Source organism: Megalops cyprinoides, chromosome 15 (genome assembly GCF_013368585.1).
Source record: "Megalops cyprinoides isolate fMegCyp1 chromosome 15, fMegCyp1.pri, whole genome shotgun sequence".
NCBI lineage: Eukaryota > Metazoa > Chordata > Actinopteri > Elopiformes > Megalopidae > Megalops > Megalops cyprinoides.
The window spans coordinates 18,244,936-18,261,161 of record NC_050597.1 but is presented as its reverse complement, the minus strand read 5'-3'; the positions used below and the strand labels follow the sequence as shown (position 1 = coordinate 18,261,161).

Sequence of the window (16,226 nt, the reverse complement as noted above, 5' to 3'; positions counted from 1 at the left end):
TGTCCAGTAGGGTGGTGACAGTGCCCTCTACCAGTGGTGCTGTGGGCTGGGTGACAGGGTGGGGCCGTAGCTCAGTGTGAGGACAAACTCAGCCCACTGAGAGCAGGAGCTAAGGCACAGTCTCACATAAATGAGCAAATGTCTGCAACACTGCATGCAAAGGAACACACGGTGGAGATTCTCGAGCAAAACTGTCAGCTGCTGGGCCCTACGGTGTTGAGGACAGAGCAATTTTGGCCTGTGTGTGTATGTATGTGTGCACATATAAATAACTGAATGGATACCTCCAGCTGCAACGACAGTTATAAAGGCACACACATACACACAGACAAAAACACACACAGACGCAATCGCAGAGAAACACACATGCACAGACACACACCTACATGCACACACACACACACACACGCACACGCACACGCACATGCACACGCACACGCACACACGCACACACGCACACACGCACACGCACACGGAGACAGACACACCTGCGGGCACATACGCACACACACACACATGCACAGATTACTGCACATCATTACAAATTACAGTCCAGGCCTCGGCTGTCAGATTATAAATATTAATGAGCTGGAACGAGTGGATTGGGAGTTGAGTGATGAGGGCGGGCCTTTCTAATTGACATTTTACCTGCTGTATACCTTAACAGCGCAATAAAATAGACGACTACTGCAACCAAAGAGGAATATATCTGTAATTTCTTTCTCATTTAGCTCCTTCCAGAGGCTGGAGTAGGGAAAGTCGTTAATGTTATGTCTCTCTCTATTGATATCCAGCTCCTGGGTGGGCTAACGGATGGCTTTTCCATACTTCACAGTGTGGCTGCTTAGATTACACACATCATTCCTACAGAGGCCTGGCAGGGCCGATCAATACCCTCAGGAGGGCATGAACAAGCCGTGGGGGGGGGGATTGGCTCTTGCGGGCTACGCTTGGCCGGGACGGGGTCCGGCAGGGCTTGCACACTGAAGAGAGCGACACAGAGGACACCAGGCCCCCTACTCTGTGTTAGCTGGTACAAATGGGAAAACGACACATTTCAATAGACTCTGACAAATGCCCTCTCTCTCAGTTTACGCTGTGCCACATATTATTTTCTGACCCATAGATTATCATTGAATATTGCCTGTCATTAAAAAATTGTATCATTAAGTATACATTTACAGCATAAAGAATGGCAGATTCTGTAACAGATCAAATACATTACTTCCTTTTTCAAACATCATAAGGGAAGCTCCACAGTGAAACCTTTGATCTGCCGCAGAAGGGCTTGCCCGGCCGAGGCTGGCTTTGTAACAAAGGCAGAAATTAAATACAAACATTAATTTACCCGACAGAACAAGGGCACACCTGCTACGGATCCAAGTTTTTCAATAAAAAAGTATTTCGCACTCGTGTCGGAGCTGAGACTGAATGTGTTTGCACAGGCTGTTTGAGCGGTACAGATCAGCACCCCGAGTGAATCCCACTCGTCCCGCGACCTCAACACCATCCGTGTCACGGTCGCCAGGGGTTTCATTGCCATGCTCTTCTGTCTACCGATGTCCTCTCACTCGCTTCGAGTCCTGGCAGGTGTAGCATTGCTATCCTTGCACACAAAACAGGATCCCGCTATTGTTTTTTATTGTTGAATTCTTTCACATGGCATTGAATGTCGCATTGGTCTCACACACCAAAACTGAACATGGTACAAAGATGTAGACGATACATGGTTAACACAGAACAGACACAAAAACGCACATGGTTCAGAGAAAAATGGTCAGATATTGTGCGACTGTTGTAAGAACACATGGGGACAGATACACTTACACGTCATGAGTAATACCTGCAGGCAGTGGTAAGCAGACTCTGTCATTTTCCATCCTTTTAGTCTTTCCCCTTTCCACTGAGTCACTCACAGCCTACACACCTGCTTCTTGCTACTAAAAAGCAGCTTTTAATGCACTGACTTTTATGTGTTAACCTTAACTCTGTTTGAAATGTAAGCTGAGATGCTCCACCTGTGGTTCAGCAACAGTGTGCCAAGAGACAGATGTCAATGTCAGAATGTGTGTTTAGCAAAAAATGAAATCTCGTATATGTTGCACTCTCAGGGCCCAATAAGACACTGTTAATCCAAAGTTGTCTGTTCCTACAGCATCTAGCGTCAGTGTATCTGCAGGCAGCTTCTGAACTCTGGAATGCGTGCCCCCACGTCAAATACAGGTGTGACTAAATGAGGTCGACCTTTAACTCTCGCCTTGACTGCCGCTCACATTAATACGCAGAGGTCACTGCTAATGCTGAGTGGCGGCTCTGAGGCAAACGTGCACCCAAGAACATTACAGTGCCTTTTCACTACGCTCTACCCCATCGGACCAGCTCTTCAATCAATTCCGTGTTCCAAAACAAAACACTCTGACCGGATTGGCTAGTTCGGTGCTCTCGATTGCATTATCTGAAAATTGACAGGCAGAGCAGACAACAAACAATTACCCCCAGCCGAAAAATCGAAGCCTCAGAAACAAATATGAGTGATGTCATCTCATTTCAAGGGGGGGCTGCAGCCGGGGGGGCTGGGGCGCTTTGTGAGACTGACGGCTTTATTATGGAGCGGAACGAGCGAGATCCACTTAAGTGACATTTATTCTTCAGTGTTTTGTTTCCACAGAGAGGAAGGAAATAGACAAACAAATGCCGCTGTGCCCAATATGCAGGCGCGCAACTAAAAGTGACACGATTTCACTCAGACAGCCCCCCCCCCCCCCCACTAAAATCACTCCATCAGTAGGGTGCCTGCTTTATTGCATAATACATTTATAATACGTTTATAATACGTTTCTAATAAGAGCACACTTGACTTTTCACGGTGACGTGATTTACGAGCAGCCGCTGTTGGGAACGTGGCATGCGGTGCGTTTTTTTCCTGAAAGCCGGAGATCTGGACCCAGACGGACAAGCGGGCCTGGAATACTGATGAAGGCGGCCGCCCCAAACTGTATCAGCGCCTTCCTTTCGTGCTCCTTACCAGCTCACCGGAACGCTAATCAAATATGCCCTTTTTCTGCAACCTAATTTAGCTGGTGGAACACCATCATATTCTGAAAGGGGTCATCAGTTTGTTTGTTTCACTTTATTGTCAAATACAGATTTTTATTATACCCGTGCTTGTGATGTCGGTTTTTTTATGTGAAATCATTTTCTTTTTACAACTGAGTGCAGTCATATATGGCAAATGATCATTCCATTATGTTCTTTCAAACGGCTTTTACTAAATGAGAAGGCCAAGAGAACATATTCACAGCAGTTGCATACACTGGTCTTTTATGACGTCCCCATTAAATTATTAATGATGTCCGTATTAGATCACATGTAGCATTAACTGACCTGTTGCAACTTCAGTTTCCGACAAACTCCACTTATCCTGCTAGGTTTTTTCACTACAGTAAACAAAGAGACCCGCTGGCTGCATGTCCAGCTACTGAAATAACTCCAGGGTTTAAATTCATTTGCATCTAGCGCCATCCTGAGGCAACATTTTGTAACTACACTGGTCTCTCAAAATGTGTGACTTGACCAGGAAGACAAAGATTGGACGGGTGTTGACCTGATCTCCTGCTAAACACCCTATGCAACACAGTAAGGGTATGCAGCCTGGAGGTGTATAGGCTGGCCAAAGACTTAGTTTGAAAAGTTCCTAAAACACTCCAAATCTAACAGGACTGCGTTGTTGTGCTTTGTATGAGAGACCAGTCTACGTACAGTGCTACTGATGAAGCTAAGCATATGTATAGCATATATGCACCTTCAGGCAAACTCCAACAAACACAGCATGGATCCTCCACAAACTTCTCCAATCACTAAGGTCTCTGACACTTGGGAACTTGGGAGACTCCAAGGGGATATGTTCTTTAGCCCATTCTGCCATCTTGTGGTTGTATGTGTGTACTGCCTCTATATTCAGAAAAAACCTGGTTGAATTTTCACTTAATCCTACTACCTGGGGAGCATTGATGTGGTGCTCAATAATGTCAATAATGTTATTATATAACTTCACTCACTGCATGGAGTTTGCAGTATTATGGAGTGCTCGATATGGCATGTGTTGTAAGCACACGTTATGGCAAACAGTAGCTTAGCATATATTCACCAAAACTGAAAAAAGGTTTCTTAAAAATTGCACTATGTTTAACCAAACAAAATTGTTTGATTGGTGCTACACAGTGGAAAGGATTTTGGCACTGGCTTGACTGTTTTGTGCTGAGTAATAGGAGCTCCAGAGTGTGCAAATGATGAACAACCCAATAATCAGAGTCAAGGTCTTCCTATCACACAATGACCCTTAGTGCAGTAACAGTGGACTCTCCATCAAATAACTCTGAAAACATTTTGCTGTGCCTTAGCCTGGTTTCACCACTGTTTTAGTCACTGTCCATATGTAGGAAAGGTTTTTACAGCAGAGACAGACAATGCTGCTATATATGTTGTCTCAACTTTTGCTAAGCATTTCATCTCCAAACAGTGGCAAACTCTTAGGCTGAGAGAGTTTTGTGGTAGCCCAATTAGCTGCTAAAAGTAAATCAGAAACTGAGCAGTGGAAGTTTAATCCAGAGACAGAGAAACAGAAATGGGACAAACTCGGTGTAAAAGAGTGACCAAACATGGCCAGCAGTTTGGACCAGGGCAGGAGGGGCATCCAAGCTGGTTTAACCATTGTCCTCTATGGCAGCATTTCCCAAACCTCTCCTGGAGGACTACTTGTCCTGCATGTTTTAGATCTCTCCCTGCTCCAACACAGCTGATTCAAATGATCAACTCGTCATGAACTCCTGAAGCTGCTTAATAACAAACCGATCATTTAAATCAGCTGGGGCCACAGGGACACTGCACAGCCAGTAGTGGCACCTGGGATCTGTAGTTCTTCTACATTACCCAAACCTACAGTATGGTGGCTGGTTGAAGGGAAACTCCACTTACTGTGAAATGCTCCTGGGATTTGTAGTTCTCATCGAGGTAGACGCGGGCTCTGTTGTACTCCTTCATGGCGTCGCTGGACAGCAGCTCTCTGGCGGAGGGGAGGAGGAAGCACATTCCAGTGGTCAGCTGAGATGCAGGTTGGACAAGATCCTTGTTTCCCCGCCATTCACCTTAGCATCATAATCCACCTCATTCAGAACCATTCCCTTATCCACAGGGTGCTTTGTACATAACAGCAGACTAGAAGAAAACATTAGCAGACAACATGAGACCCTGCCCTCACCCACACTTCTACTTAATGATGACACATGCCAAAGACTACTCCTCTCAGTACTTACAGCATCAAAGAAAACATTTTACAGGCCTGGTTTACTCCCCATCTTCCAACATCTCACACTTTGTCATCCCATTTCTAGTCTATCGCAGCTCTTGAAAGGTCCTCTGCCAAACTGAATGCAGTAATATTATTGAAATAATCTACAATGCATTATAGAAATGCATATTTTTATACAGATATTTCTCAAAGTCTTTATGTTTCATCTTCATGACATAATTATTGTGCCATTATTGTGGGTGTCTTGAACTCTGTTCTGTGAGATCTGTAGCTGCAACAGGTTTTCTTTGTGCTGCCCTTCTCATTTCATAAAAGCAATAAAAAACTGCTCACAAAAAAGAAGACAACATGAGCACCATAAGAGCATGAGGCCTGGCAAAGTCTCGCTATAATGCTGATCAACATGTTATCCAGCTGAAGTCACTTTAACTATTATGAGAAATTTTAAAACTCTTGTGACTTTAAGTTACTCTGCGTACAAGACAAAATAAGGTAAAAAAAAAGGCAAACAAGAAACAGATGCAGCCAGAGGGGGGAGTTGTTCCCTCATTTTTACACTGTTTACTTTGCGTTTTACAATGCTGAAACCAGAGAAAATCCAAGGAAAACCTGCCTCTGTCAGCCAGCTGAGTGGAGCTGAAGAGAGAGGTGGCAGGCTGGTGAAAGGAAACAGTTTGGGTTTTATCTCCACGCGTCTGAGACACGCCCACAGAGGGCGGAGCAGAGACTGCTCATACAGTGTTAGACACACCCACAAGACAGCAAAACACACAGGGCTCTCACGCTGTGAGAAGCGACCGCGGAGGGTGGACCGGTGGCTGGTACGCCGTTACACACGCCCATAGGTGACGGAGCAAAAGAGGGCTCTTACTTGACAAAGCTGTCCACATGGGTCATGGACTCTTCGTAGTTCTTCCCTCCAACTTCTTGACAATGCACTGCGACGAAGTGTGGTTTATACAAGTGCACCGTCTGGAAGAGAGGAGAGGAGATGGTATCACTCTGACGGAAGAGGGGAGCCCTGGGGAGACAAGCTTAAACAAACAGAGCAGTGTGAGGTCCGCGTTACCCTAAGAATTATGACAAAGGTCTGCGCCGGGAAGTCACGGAAGATAAGATAAGTGATCCACTTCAGCTGCACCGTAGTGCTTGCTTTAGTCTACAGGACACTGAGTCCAAGCACTTATGACATGTAACAGATGATACCAAAACCAAAATACCCAGCTAACATGCTAATATCCAACGATGTCACAATGTTGCAGTGAAGCATTATGATAATGTTCTGCATTGGCTGGGTGCAGTGGACTGGAGTGGAGGTGCTGTAACCACAGGAGTGGGAGACAGACAGCTCTCAAAATGAACAGCGTTGATGTGGCTCTTGTGAATGCCCACCCCATACTCTACACTCTACAGGGTTCCTCTGACACAGCGCTGTTTCCATAGAGAGACTTTTACTCTGACACAGTGCTGTGTCAGTCAGGATACTTTTATTGTGACACGGGGTTACGTCCAGCAAGCACAGTTTACTGTGACACAGGGCTGTGTCAGCCCGCACAGAAAAGGTGTTAACACACCCACTGTAATGTTTCCAGGTCCAGTTGTCTTTCTTAAACCCCCCGACACATTATGTGAAATCAGAGCTACAGTGTGCCCTGTATGCATAATACACCTGAGCCACCAGCACAACAGACAACCTCTCACACCACTGAACTGGAATCAGTTTCCTTACAACAGCTCATAATGTCCACATGCAGACTGGGCATTAGCCCGGAGATGCTCATTCACACAGAGGCTTCAGAGAATCAATGTGAGCACCACCGCCACAAGACTGGCGTCACAATGGGAACATTCTCCCATTTGAGCCCAATTCCTTCCAGAGGACACTCACTTCAATCCAAAAAGAGGACATGAAAATGGGACGCATAAAGGCCACTTTTTAAATCATTTTCAACGTAACATTTTAAGATGGAAACAGGTTTATCTAGGCAAAGAAAACATGGTGTTACATCACTATTTATAAAAAATAAACACCATTATCTAACTCATGGGCCAATTATCCATTCAGTCTGGTTCTTCTTCATTAAATAGAAATTATGTATTATCCTTAAAATTATATTGTATAGTACCAATGCACAGTACAGCAGAAAAAAGGATGTGAAATGGTTTCTATGTAAACTGGGCCCTTCTGTCTGTTTGCCAAAAAGGTTATGAAACAAAAAGAGCCGGCCTCTCCATTCCCGATGTTATTTTGGTCTGAACTGACAGCTTGTCTTTCACAGCGAGCGCTGCAAAGTTGTGAAAGAGTGTTAGTCACTCTCTTACAGCGTATTCTCGTCCAGTTTGCCTTCAAGGAATGACAGCTGATGACGTGGTCATGTTACCAGCAAGCTGAAGGAAGCGTCGCGCTAATGGCACTAGAGCAAATGTGTGTGTGTGTGTGTGTGTGTGTGTGTGTGTGTGTGTGTGTGTGTGTGAGAGAGAGAGAGAGGGAGAGAGGGAGAGAGCTGCCAGTCCTAATCCCTGTGCTGTTCCAACACAGGAGCATGCACATGATGCTGAAGCCCTGTTATTCCAGAACATGAGCGAGAACATGTCATCGCAAATTCCCTGCATTTCATGGAACCATGGACCACAGTCGGTGGGCAGATGCAACAGTACTGCACCAGATCTTCAGCCCATCAAACTGAATTAAAGCTGTGCATCCAACCATTCCAAAGAAAACATACCATACTCACATATACACACAAAAATATTATGTAAGGGCTTTACAAAATTAAATAAATAAACATCAACTACTGTCCAGTAAAAGCTCTAAGTACTCCAGAAGGGGCTATGGAGAGGTGGGGCCAGACCGTGTCACATGACTACTCCCTGGCCCCACCCGCATCCCCCCTGCGCCAAGCTGTTTGTGAGCGCGGGGCGAGCGAGCTCTGCATGTTCCCAAGGTGTTGACCCATAACGGAAAATCCATACGGAAGTGAATTACAACAGTCACAGGCGCTCCCTGCTCGTCGGATGGATAGATGTGGGTGAGGGGGCACCAAGCCGTAGATCACTGTCACCCAGGATATGTGAGCCCCCTGGGGGGAGTTACGCCTGGGACAGTCCCAGGCCTGGAGGCCTACTGCACTTACAGGCCCGTATTATTCTCACTAAAAGCTGAATCAAATAAAAGTAATGTACAGCAATAACACTATAGATTTTCCATCAACCTCTGGCTTGTCACTTAGCCGGACGACCCAGGGCTAAGCCCGAGAATTCAGGATTTCAAAGTAAAAAGATTAGTGAACCTTTCAGCTCATACAGAGAAGGTCACATTCTCAAGGGCTTTATTTTCAATGCTGCCACTGCTGTGTGTGTGTGTGTGTGTGTGTGTGTGTGTGTGTGTGTGTGTGTGTGTGTGTGTGTGTGTGCGAGTGAGTGAACGTACGTGTACGTGTGTGTACGTGCATCTCCTATTCTCATGTCTAAAGTACAAAATCGTTTCACTGTAAATGTATGTATGTACTGTATGATGGAATTGCCATGTCTCGCCGCATGTTTACCTGCGTTACTCTGCTGTCTGAACTCCGAGGCAGTGCGCTGCACAGACACACCCCTGCACTCCTGTCCTAATGCTGCCAGCTCATCATGTGCCTAATTTAACCCTCACTTTAATTTGCAGAAGCCATTAATTAAAGAACGAACAAAGACGTGAGCCAGAGAGTGCACCCTAATGTGATGCAATTCACACTGTGAGACTGCAGGTGCTCATTTCCGTGTACGTTTGTACATTGTTGTCATTTTGCAGATGCCCTTATCCAGAGCAACTTACAAAGGTTACAGTTTTTACATGTTATCCATTAAATACAGCTGGATATTTGCTGAGGCGATTCTTGGTTAGGTACGTTGCCCGTTGGGAAGCAAACCCGCCACCTTTCATTACAAGCCCTGCTCCTTACCGCTATGCTGCCTGAAGTTCATATGGTAAGCATGCACAGAGGTGCTTTGATGTAACAGGCGGCTCTGCTGTGAGATGTGACACGCTGTGGATGCGAGGGAGGGAGGCGTGACCAGGCTGATTTTGCGGCTCGTGATGGTGCATTTTCCGATCCCGAAGGGGTGCCAAGCAGGATGTTTGTGGAAGGAGCGTACCGTCTCCACTCCTGCCTGTTTGCATTCGGAGGACATCCCTCTTCGGAAGCTCACCACGCCGAGTGATTCCCCATTGGATTGCCTTTCACAGCTCACGGTGCAGCACACATTCCTTTGGCAGCTTCCCAGGGCAGGTTCAAGCAGAAAATGCATTGAAACCAGCTGACAGTGCCATGCCTGTCTGGAGACTAAACCCACAGCTCTGAGCACTGCTCTGACCACTGCTCCTCACTGCTGCTCTCGCCTTGTCTGACCTTGATGCCATGGCCATCACCATTACCATCCTCATCTTCTTCTTCATCATCATCGTAATAGCTACTATAAGTTTCTAGTGATACAGAAAACGACCTGAATACACTTCTTCCTCACCCAGCTTCAAACAGCTTGCAGAGAAGAGAAAGTCCTACGCAAATTCCAAGTTTAATCCTCAAACAAAGAAGATTACTGTCAGGTATTAAATCAGAAATGTTGCATCTTATTCCATGTTTAAAATATTACAGGCGACTCATTTATAGCAGATGGAGACAGAGACAGGGTGCTGGACAGAAATCTCTAAAAGCCTCTCAGTGTGTCATAATAGATTCAGAAAAGAGTCTTAGCATCTTAGGATTCTGGCTAAGTGTTGATGCCCCACAGTTAGCCAGCCTAGTGATGGTGTGTAGGAGTGTGTGTGTATTCGTGCATGTGCATGTGTATAAGCTCACACTTCTGCAAACACTGGGGGACACGTAGTGTTAACTCAAGTTACTTAGATTGGTCCATTTATAAATGCAAATCAGATTATTGCCACCAATTCTTACAATACTGGTGACCGATGCCATTCTATTAATGAGGAATGACCATGAGAGCTCCTATAGATTACTGTTGTGTTGTCTGGCTGTGACAACCCCAGTCATCCGGGGTGTTCACCTCACAGAGGTTCATCGGACACCAGCTGGCCAACCTGCTAAACAGCTCCCTGGTTCACCTGCCCACCTGCGGTGTTTCCGACGCAAATGGCCCCAAAGACCATTCGCCTGGGTTTCCCATGCAAAGCTTTGTTTATATTGTGCACAAGTGCGTGGCCGTGCCACTTCAAACACTAAACAAATCTCCCATGCAAATCCCCTGCTTTGCTTAAGTTGAAGTTCCTGTCCATGCCATCCTGCCGTATTTTCCAGCCCGTGTGGGCATGGTGCCAGTCTTCCCACCCAGAACACCGAAGCACATCTAAAGCAGGGGTGTATAATAAAGACAAAATATCAGGACTTAGAACTAAGTTACATCAAATGCAAATGAAACACGGAACACTGACATTCAGTCTGACCAAAAATGATCTATTCTCTTACGCCATTCTAGCTGTGAACTGTGACTTGTGCATTCTACTGTTAACTGTGCTTTGCTATGGATTGTAAGTATCCCAAAAAGGCACTAGCATCATGATGAACAAGTAAAACAGGACTGTAAACTTGCATGACAGACATATCTGGACCTGCATAAGCACAAACTTGTGGCACTGCGAGGTGCGAATGTGGATCAGTGGCGCTGTGAGGTGCGAATGTGGATCAGTGGCGCTGTGAGGTGAGAATGTGGATCAGCAGCACTGTGAGGTGCGAATGTGGATCAGTGTCACTGTGTGGTGCAAATCTGGATCAGTGGCACTGTGAGGTCAGAATCTGGATCAGCGGCACTGTGAGGCAAGAATGTGGATCAGTGTCACTGTGTGGTGCAAATCTGGATCAGCGGCACTGTGAGGTCAGAATCTGGATCAGCAGCACTGTGAGGTCAGTATCTGGATCAGCGGCACTGTGAGGCGAGAATGTGGATCAGTGTCACTGTGTGGTGCAAATCTGGATCAGTGGTATTTACTGTGTTGCTGGTATTTTAAGAAACAGTTGATGGCAGTGTTTAGCAACAGCCAAGGTGATCTGTGTCTCTTGGCACCGGTCCAGGGATGTGTGAGCGTGTGAGTGTGCGAGTGTGTACAGAAGCATCTGCTATCAGAGCCCCTGTTCAGACATGAGCTAAAGCAGCGGCCCTTGCTGTTGTGGTGACAATAAAGGCAGTGCCTCTCCACTGTGCTGGTCACAGCCATGACATCACTCTGCAGAATCCCCCATGCAGGCGAGCTCACACTTTCTCTGCTCCCTCCAAGAAGGTTGTGTTTTTTTTGTGTTTTGCTTTTGTTTTTGCTCTGAGGCAGCTCCTGTAATTATGTTTAATTCCAGTGCGGACAGTAGGGAGGAAAACACCCAGGGCAGAGATTAGTTCCGCAGCTATCAAACATGAGGACGGCGGGTTCCCCAGTTCTGCATCGCTGCATAGGCTTGCAGGATATCCTACTACTGCTAACCACAGAAAAGCCTGTCAAACAACTATGCTCTTTTTCCAGGATGTAAGAAACACTTTTTTTAAAAATCAGATAACCATTTACATACTGTACACTACTGCAGCTGCATCTGTGAAGAAAAACAGCTAATTCAAAGAAGCATATGACTCGTCACACAAATGTTACCAAATTAAGGCATCATCTGCAACTGCACAGCAATGTGTGTTTCATGGGCTGGTGACATGTTTTGTTGCAATTTCAAAATGTCTGGTTACATTTAAATCACACTGATAAAATATTAGTTAGACAAGATCACATTTACTTCATTTCTTAACGTGCACATACTATCATAGAACAATTTTGTCATACCAGCTGAATAATTACAATGATTCATGAACAAAAGGTCAACCATGATATCAGTATTGTCAGTGTTATTCAATGTATTACTGTACTGCCTTCAACTGACAGTTAAAATGCTGTCGATCAAACAGTTTGCCAAAGGCTTGCCAAGATCTATAGCTTACAGTCTGGCATCTTGCTCCCTCTGACACAAACATACACACACAAGCATGCATATATTAACAAATATATAGGTCTCCCTCAAAGATCACGAGGGGCTCAGAGTCACTGAGTTGAACTGCTCTAACGACTCATTCATTCATCAGCAGACAGCCTGAAGCCATGAAGCACAGAAAGTGTAAAGCACTGCCTGAGGCACAGACATGCAGAGGATCATGAAGTGTCAAAAACACACACACACCTGTCTCTCTCACCCCTCCCATTAGTTAATTCTGAGCCAGGATATAAGCGCTAAAGCACACAGAATATAAGAATGGGGGTGAGTTACAGTACTAAAGTGTAAAGTGATCAGCTCCTCTCAGGCCCACAAGGATTCCATGGTAGAGCAGAAGAAAGCTGCTGAGACAGAGACAATGAAAAGAAAGCAAACAAAGACCGCATCTGCACTGCCAGTTTGCACTGCCCCTCTGCACTGCCACCGGTGCAGCTCTTCATCACCATAGAAGGTTTTAAATGCAGTAAGAATAACAACCCCTGCAAAGTCATGTGGGTTCCTGAGTGGCTCAGTGAGCCAGGCCGGTGCAGGCTAAGCCCTATGGCTCGGGTTTACTGACACTGGCAGGGAGCTTACAGCGGCGGTACCAGTCAGCTTCGCCCCGGCAGAAGCAGGAGTGAGTCAGTCAGCCAGCTCCTACTTCACTGCAGTGCACTGTGGCACTCAGACTGTGAGAAATAGTTACAATACATTACATTATTGGCATTTCCAGAGCGGCAAGCCTTGCTCCTTACCACTATGCTACACTGCTGCTCACACTGGTGTGCAGGTGTGAGGGAGGCACACAGTGGTAATGGTGTGAGAGAGGGCACACGAGGGGGCACACAGTGGTAATGGTGTGAGAGAGGGCACACAGTGGTAATGGTGTGAGAGAGGGCACACGAGGGGGCATACAGTGGTAATGGTGTGAGAGAGGGCACACAGTGGTAATGGTGTGAGAGAGGGCACACGAGGGGGCACACAGTGGTAATGGTGTGAGAGAGGGCATACAGTGGTAATGGTGTGAGAGAGGGCACACGAGGGGGCACACAGTGGTAATGGTGTGAGAGAGGGCATACAGTGGTAATGGTGTGAGAGAGGGCACACAGTGGTAATGGTGTGAGAGGGGGCATACAGTGGTAATGGTGTGAGAGAGGGCACACAGTGGTAATGGTGTGAGAGGGGGCACACAGTGGTAATGGTGTGAGAGAGGGCACACAGTGGTAATGGTGTGAGAGGGGGCACACAGTGGTAATGGTGTGAGAGAGGGCACACGAGGGGGCACACAGTGGTAATGGTGTGAGAGGGGGCACACAGTGGTAATGGTGTGAGAGAGGGCACACAGTGGTAATGGTGTGAGAGAGGGCACACAGTGGTAATGGTGTGAGAGAGGGCACACAGTGGTAATGGTGTGAGAGAGGGCACACGAGGGGGCACACAGTGGTAATGGTGTGAGAGAGGGCACACGAGGGGGTATACAGTGGTAATGGTGTGAGAGAGGGCACACAGTGGTAATGGTGTGAGAGAGGGCACACGAGGGGGCACACAGTGGTAATGGTGTGAGAGAGGGCACACAGTGGTAATGGTGTGAGAGAGGGCACACGAGGGGGCACACAGTGGTAATGGTGTGAGAGAGGGCACACGAGGGGGCACACAGTGGTAATGGTGTGAGAGGGGGCACACAGTGGTAATGGTGTGAGAGAGGGCACACAGTGGTAATGGTGTGAGAGAGGGCACACAGTGGTAATGGTGTGAGAGAGGGCACACGAGGGGGCACACAGTGGTAATGGTGTGAGAGAGGGCACACAGTGGTAATGGTGTGAGAGAGGGCACACGAGGGGGCACACAGTGGTAATGGTGTGAGAGAGGGCACACGAGGGGGCACACAGTGGTAATGGTGTGAGAGGGGGCACACAGTGGTAATGGTGTGAGAGGGGGCACACAGTGGTAATGGTGTGAGAGGGGGCATACAGTGGTAATGGTGTGATAGAGCAATAGACTGGCAGAGAGAAAACAGAAGTGATGGCGGTTGCCAATTCACACAAACCCACACAAACACACAGCTGCATGAAGCAAACTCAAGTCTGTCTCTCTACCGCTATCCTTCTCTCTCTGTCTCTCCTTTCTTTTACTCTCTTTCTTTCACTCTCCTCTCCCTCACCCATCTCTCTGCCTCCTTCTCTCTCTCTCTCTCCCCCCTTCCTCTCAAGGGCCTGGCATCATTATTTGACTCTCTCCACAGCCCATTATTGAGTAAGTCGCCATGCAGCAGATAACAGAGCTGTTCAGAGAGACAGCAGCACGCTGTGCTGGTTATGAAACTTCACTTCCCCAGCAAGCGAGTGGAAAGAGTTGTGGTTTCACAGATGCTCCTCGCTAGATCAAAGGTAAGATATGTGAGTTTTTTTTTCTGAACTGATAAAACAAAGTCACACTCTATTCTAAGGAGGAAACAGACCCGGCTGAGAGTAGTGAGTGTGTAGCATCCACCTGGACCCTGAGTCACCTGTGCAGACACTCTAGAGGGAACAAGGACACAGAGATGTGGAGAAAGACACAGAAGAAGTACCTGGTAGAACTCCCGAAGCCACGTCTTCTGAAGATTTTCAGGCTGAAAGACAAGAAAAATTGAGTCAGTGATTTCAGTGACACACAGGCCAAGACCACATAATATTCAAACACAGGATAAACCCACATAATATCCATACACAGTATAAACCCACATACTATCCAAACACAGGCTAACATGACATAAAACCCACATTCTAAAGCTACATGCAATCTGAGCATTGGTCAACGCTATATACTAAAGCAGTAGCTAAACAATAAACGCTAAGAATAACTTCAGATGTAACACTGATTAACAGCACGACCGTCCAAAGGCTTTTAGGTCTATCAGTTATGAGTTCTCTCTGTGCGAGGGAAGGAAATCTGTCTGCCGCTCGCGCTGGAAATGTCAATGTTTTCTCTCTTCATTTATTTCCACTTCTGAAGGCCATCCGAGAGACGGCAGTTCAGCCCACTGAGGAGCACACAGAGGGCCGCGGGCTGACTGCTGTTTAAGAAGCAATCTGCCGACGTCGATAACCACCTTGATAAGCGGTCACACCAAGGGGCTGGGTTTGAGCCGGCCGTCACAGCAGACCACACCATGCCCTTAAAGGGCACCCAGGATTAATCTCCACCAAAACAAACCCAGGAAATGTGTTCTGTTGGACGTGGACATTGGACACGTATGTAACTTGGTGAGCGATGTGTTCCCAACCTTGAGATACTTTTTTACTGCCTTTACAGGGGTGGCAGTGTAGCAGGAGCAGGGCTAGTGAATGTAAGGTTCAGTACCCCACTGGGCACTGCTGTTGTACCCTTGGGCAAGGTACTTAACCCACAATTGCCTCAATAAATATACAGCTGTATAAATGGATAATATGTAAAAATTGTAACCTAAGTCGCTCTGGATAAGACCGTCTGCTAAATGCCAGTAACGCAATGTAATGCCTTCAGACAGCCCAGACTGAACTGCGTCAAGAATTGACTTTTCCTCACAGACTAACCCCGGGTGCCCTTTTATCAGTTTGAGCGAGATGGCTTCAGAAAGATGGAAAAGCGCAGCACGTCGTGAGAGGTGGAGCGGAAAACTCGGGAGGAGCCGGCGATGGGGGTTTGAGTCAGTGCAGCGGGGCCTGATGGCAGGGCTATATAAGGACATGTGTGTGAGACGTGGCCATTAGTCACAGAGACAGGAGGAACTGGGACCTGCAGTAAACATGGCTCCTTCAGCAGTCCTGAGCCTCCCGCCCGGCCCTCTCCGAACGGGTGAGCCCTGTCCGACCCCTGACCCCCCTGACCTGCTTCCAGCACTCCCACACTCTCCGGGCGGGTGCAGAGGGTGGGGTGGGGTTCAGTTTAGCAGAGGAGGAGAT

At 47.0% G+C, this 16,226-nt stretch overlaps 1 protein-coding gene across 2 annotated transcripts in view; it reads right to left on the bottom strand.

The window, feature by feature from the left end:
• LOC118789758 (inositol polyphosphate-5-phosphatase A) overlaps nucleotides 1-16,226 on the bottom strand; it is a 126,086-nt gene that overhangs the window by 80,308 nt on the left and 29,552 nt on the right. For both annotated transcript variants that reach the window (XM_036546351.1, XM_036546350.1), the window contains exons 2-4: nucleotides 14,873-14,914; nucleotides 6,180-6,280; nucleotides 4,975-5,062 (exon numbers count right to left, since the gene is read on the bottom strand). In XM_036546351.1, coding sequence (XP_036402244.1) covers nucleotides 4,975-5,062; nucleotides 6,180-6,280; nucleotides 14,873-14,914 — 231 coding nt within the window. The remainder of the gene's footprint in view (nucleotides 1-4,974; nucleotides 5,063-6,179; nucleotides 6,281-14,872; nucleotides 14,915-16,226) is intronic.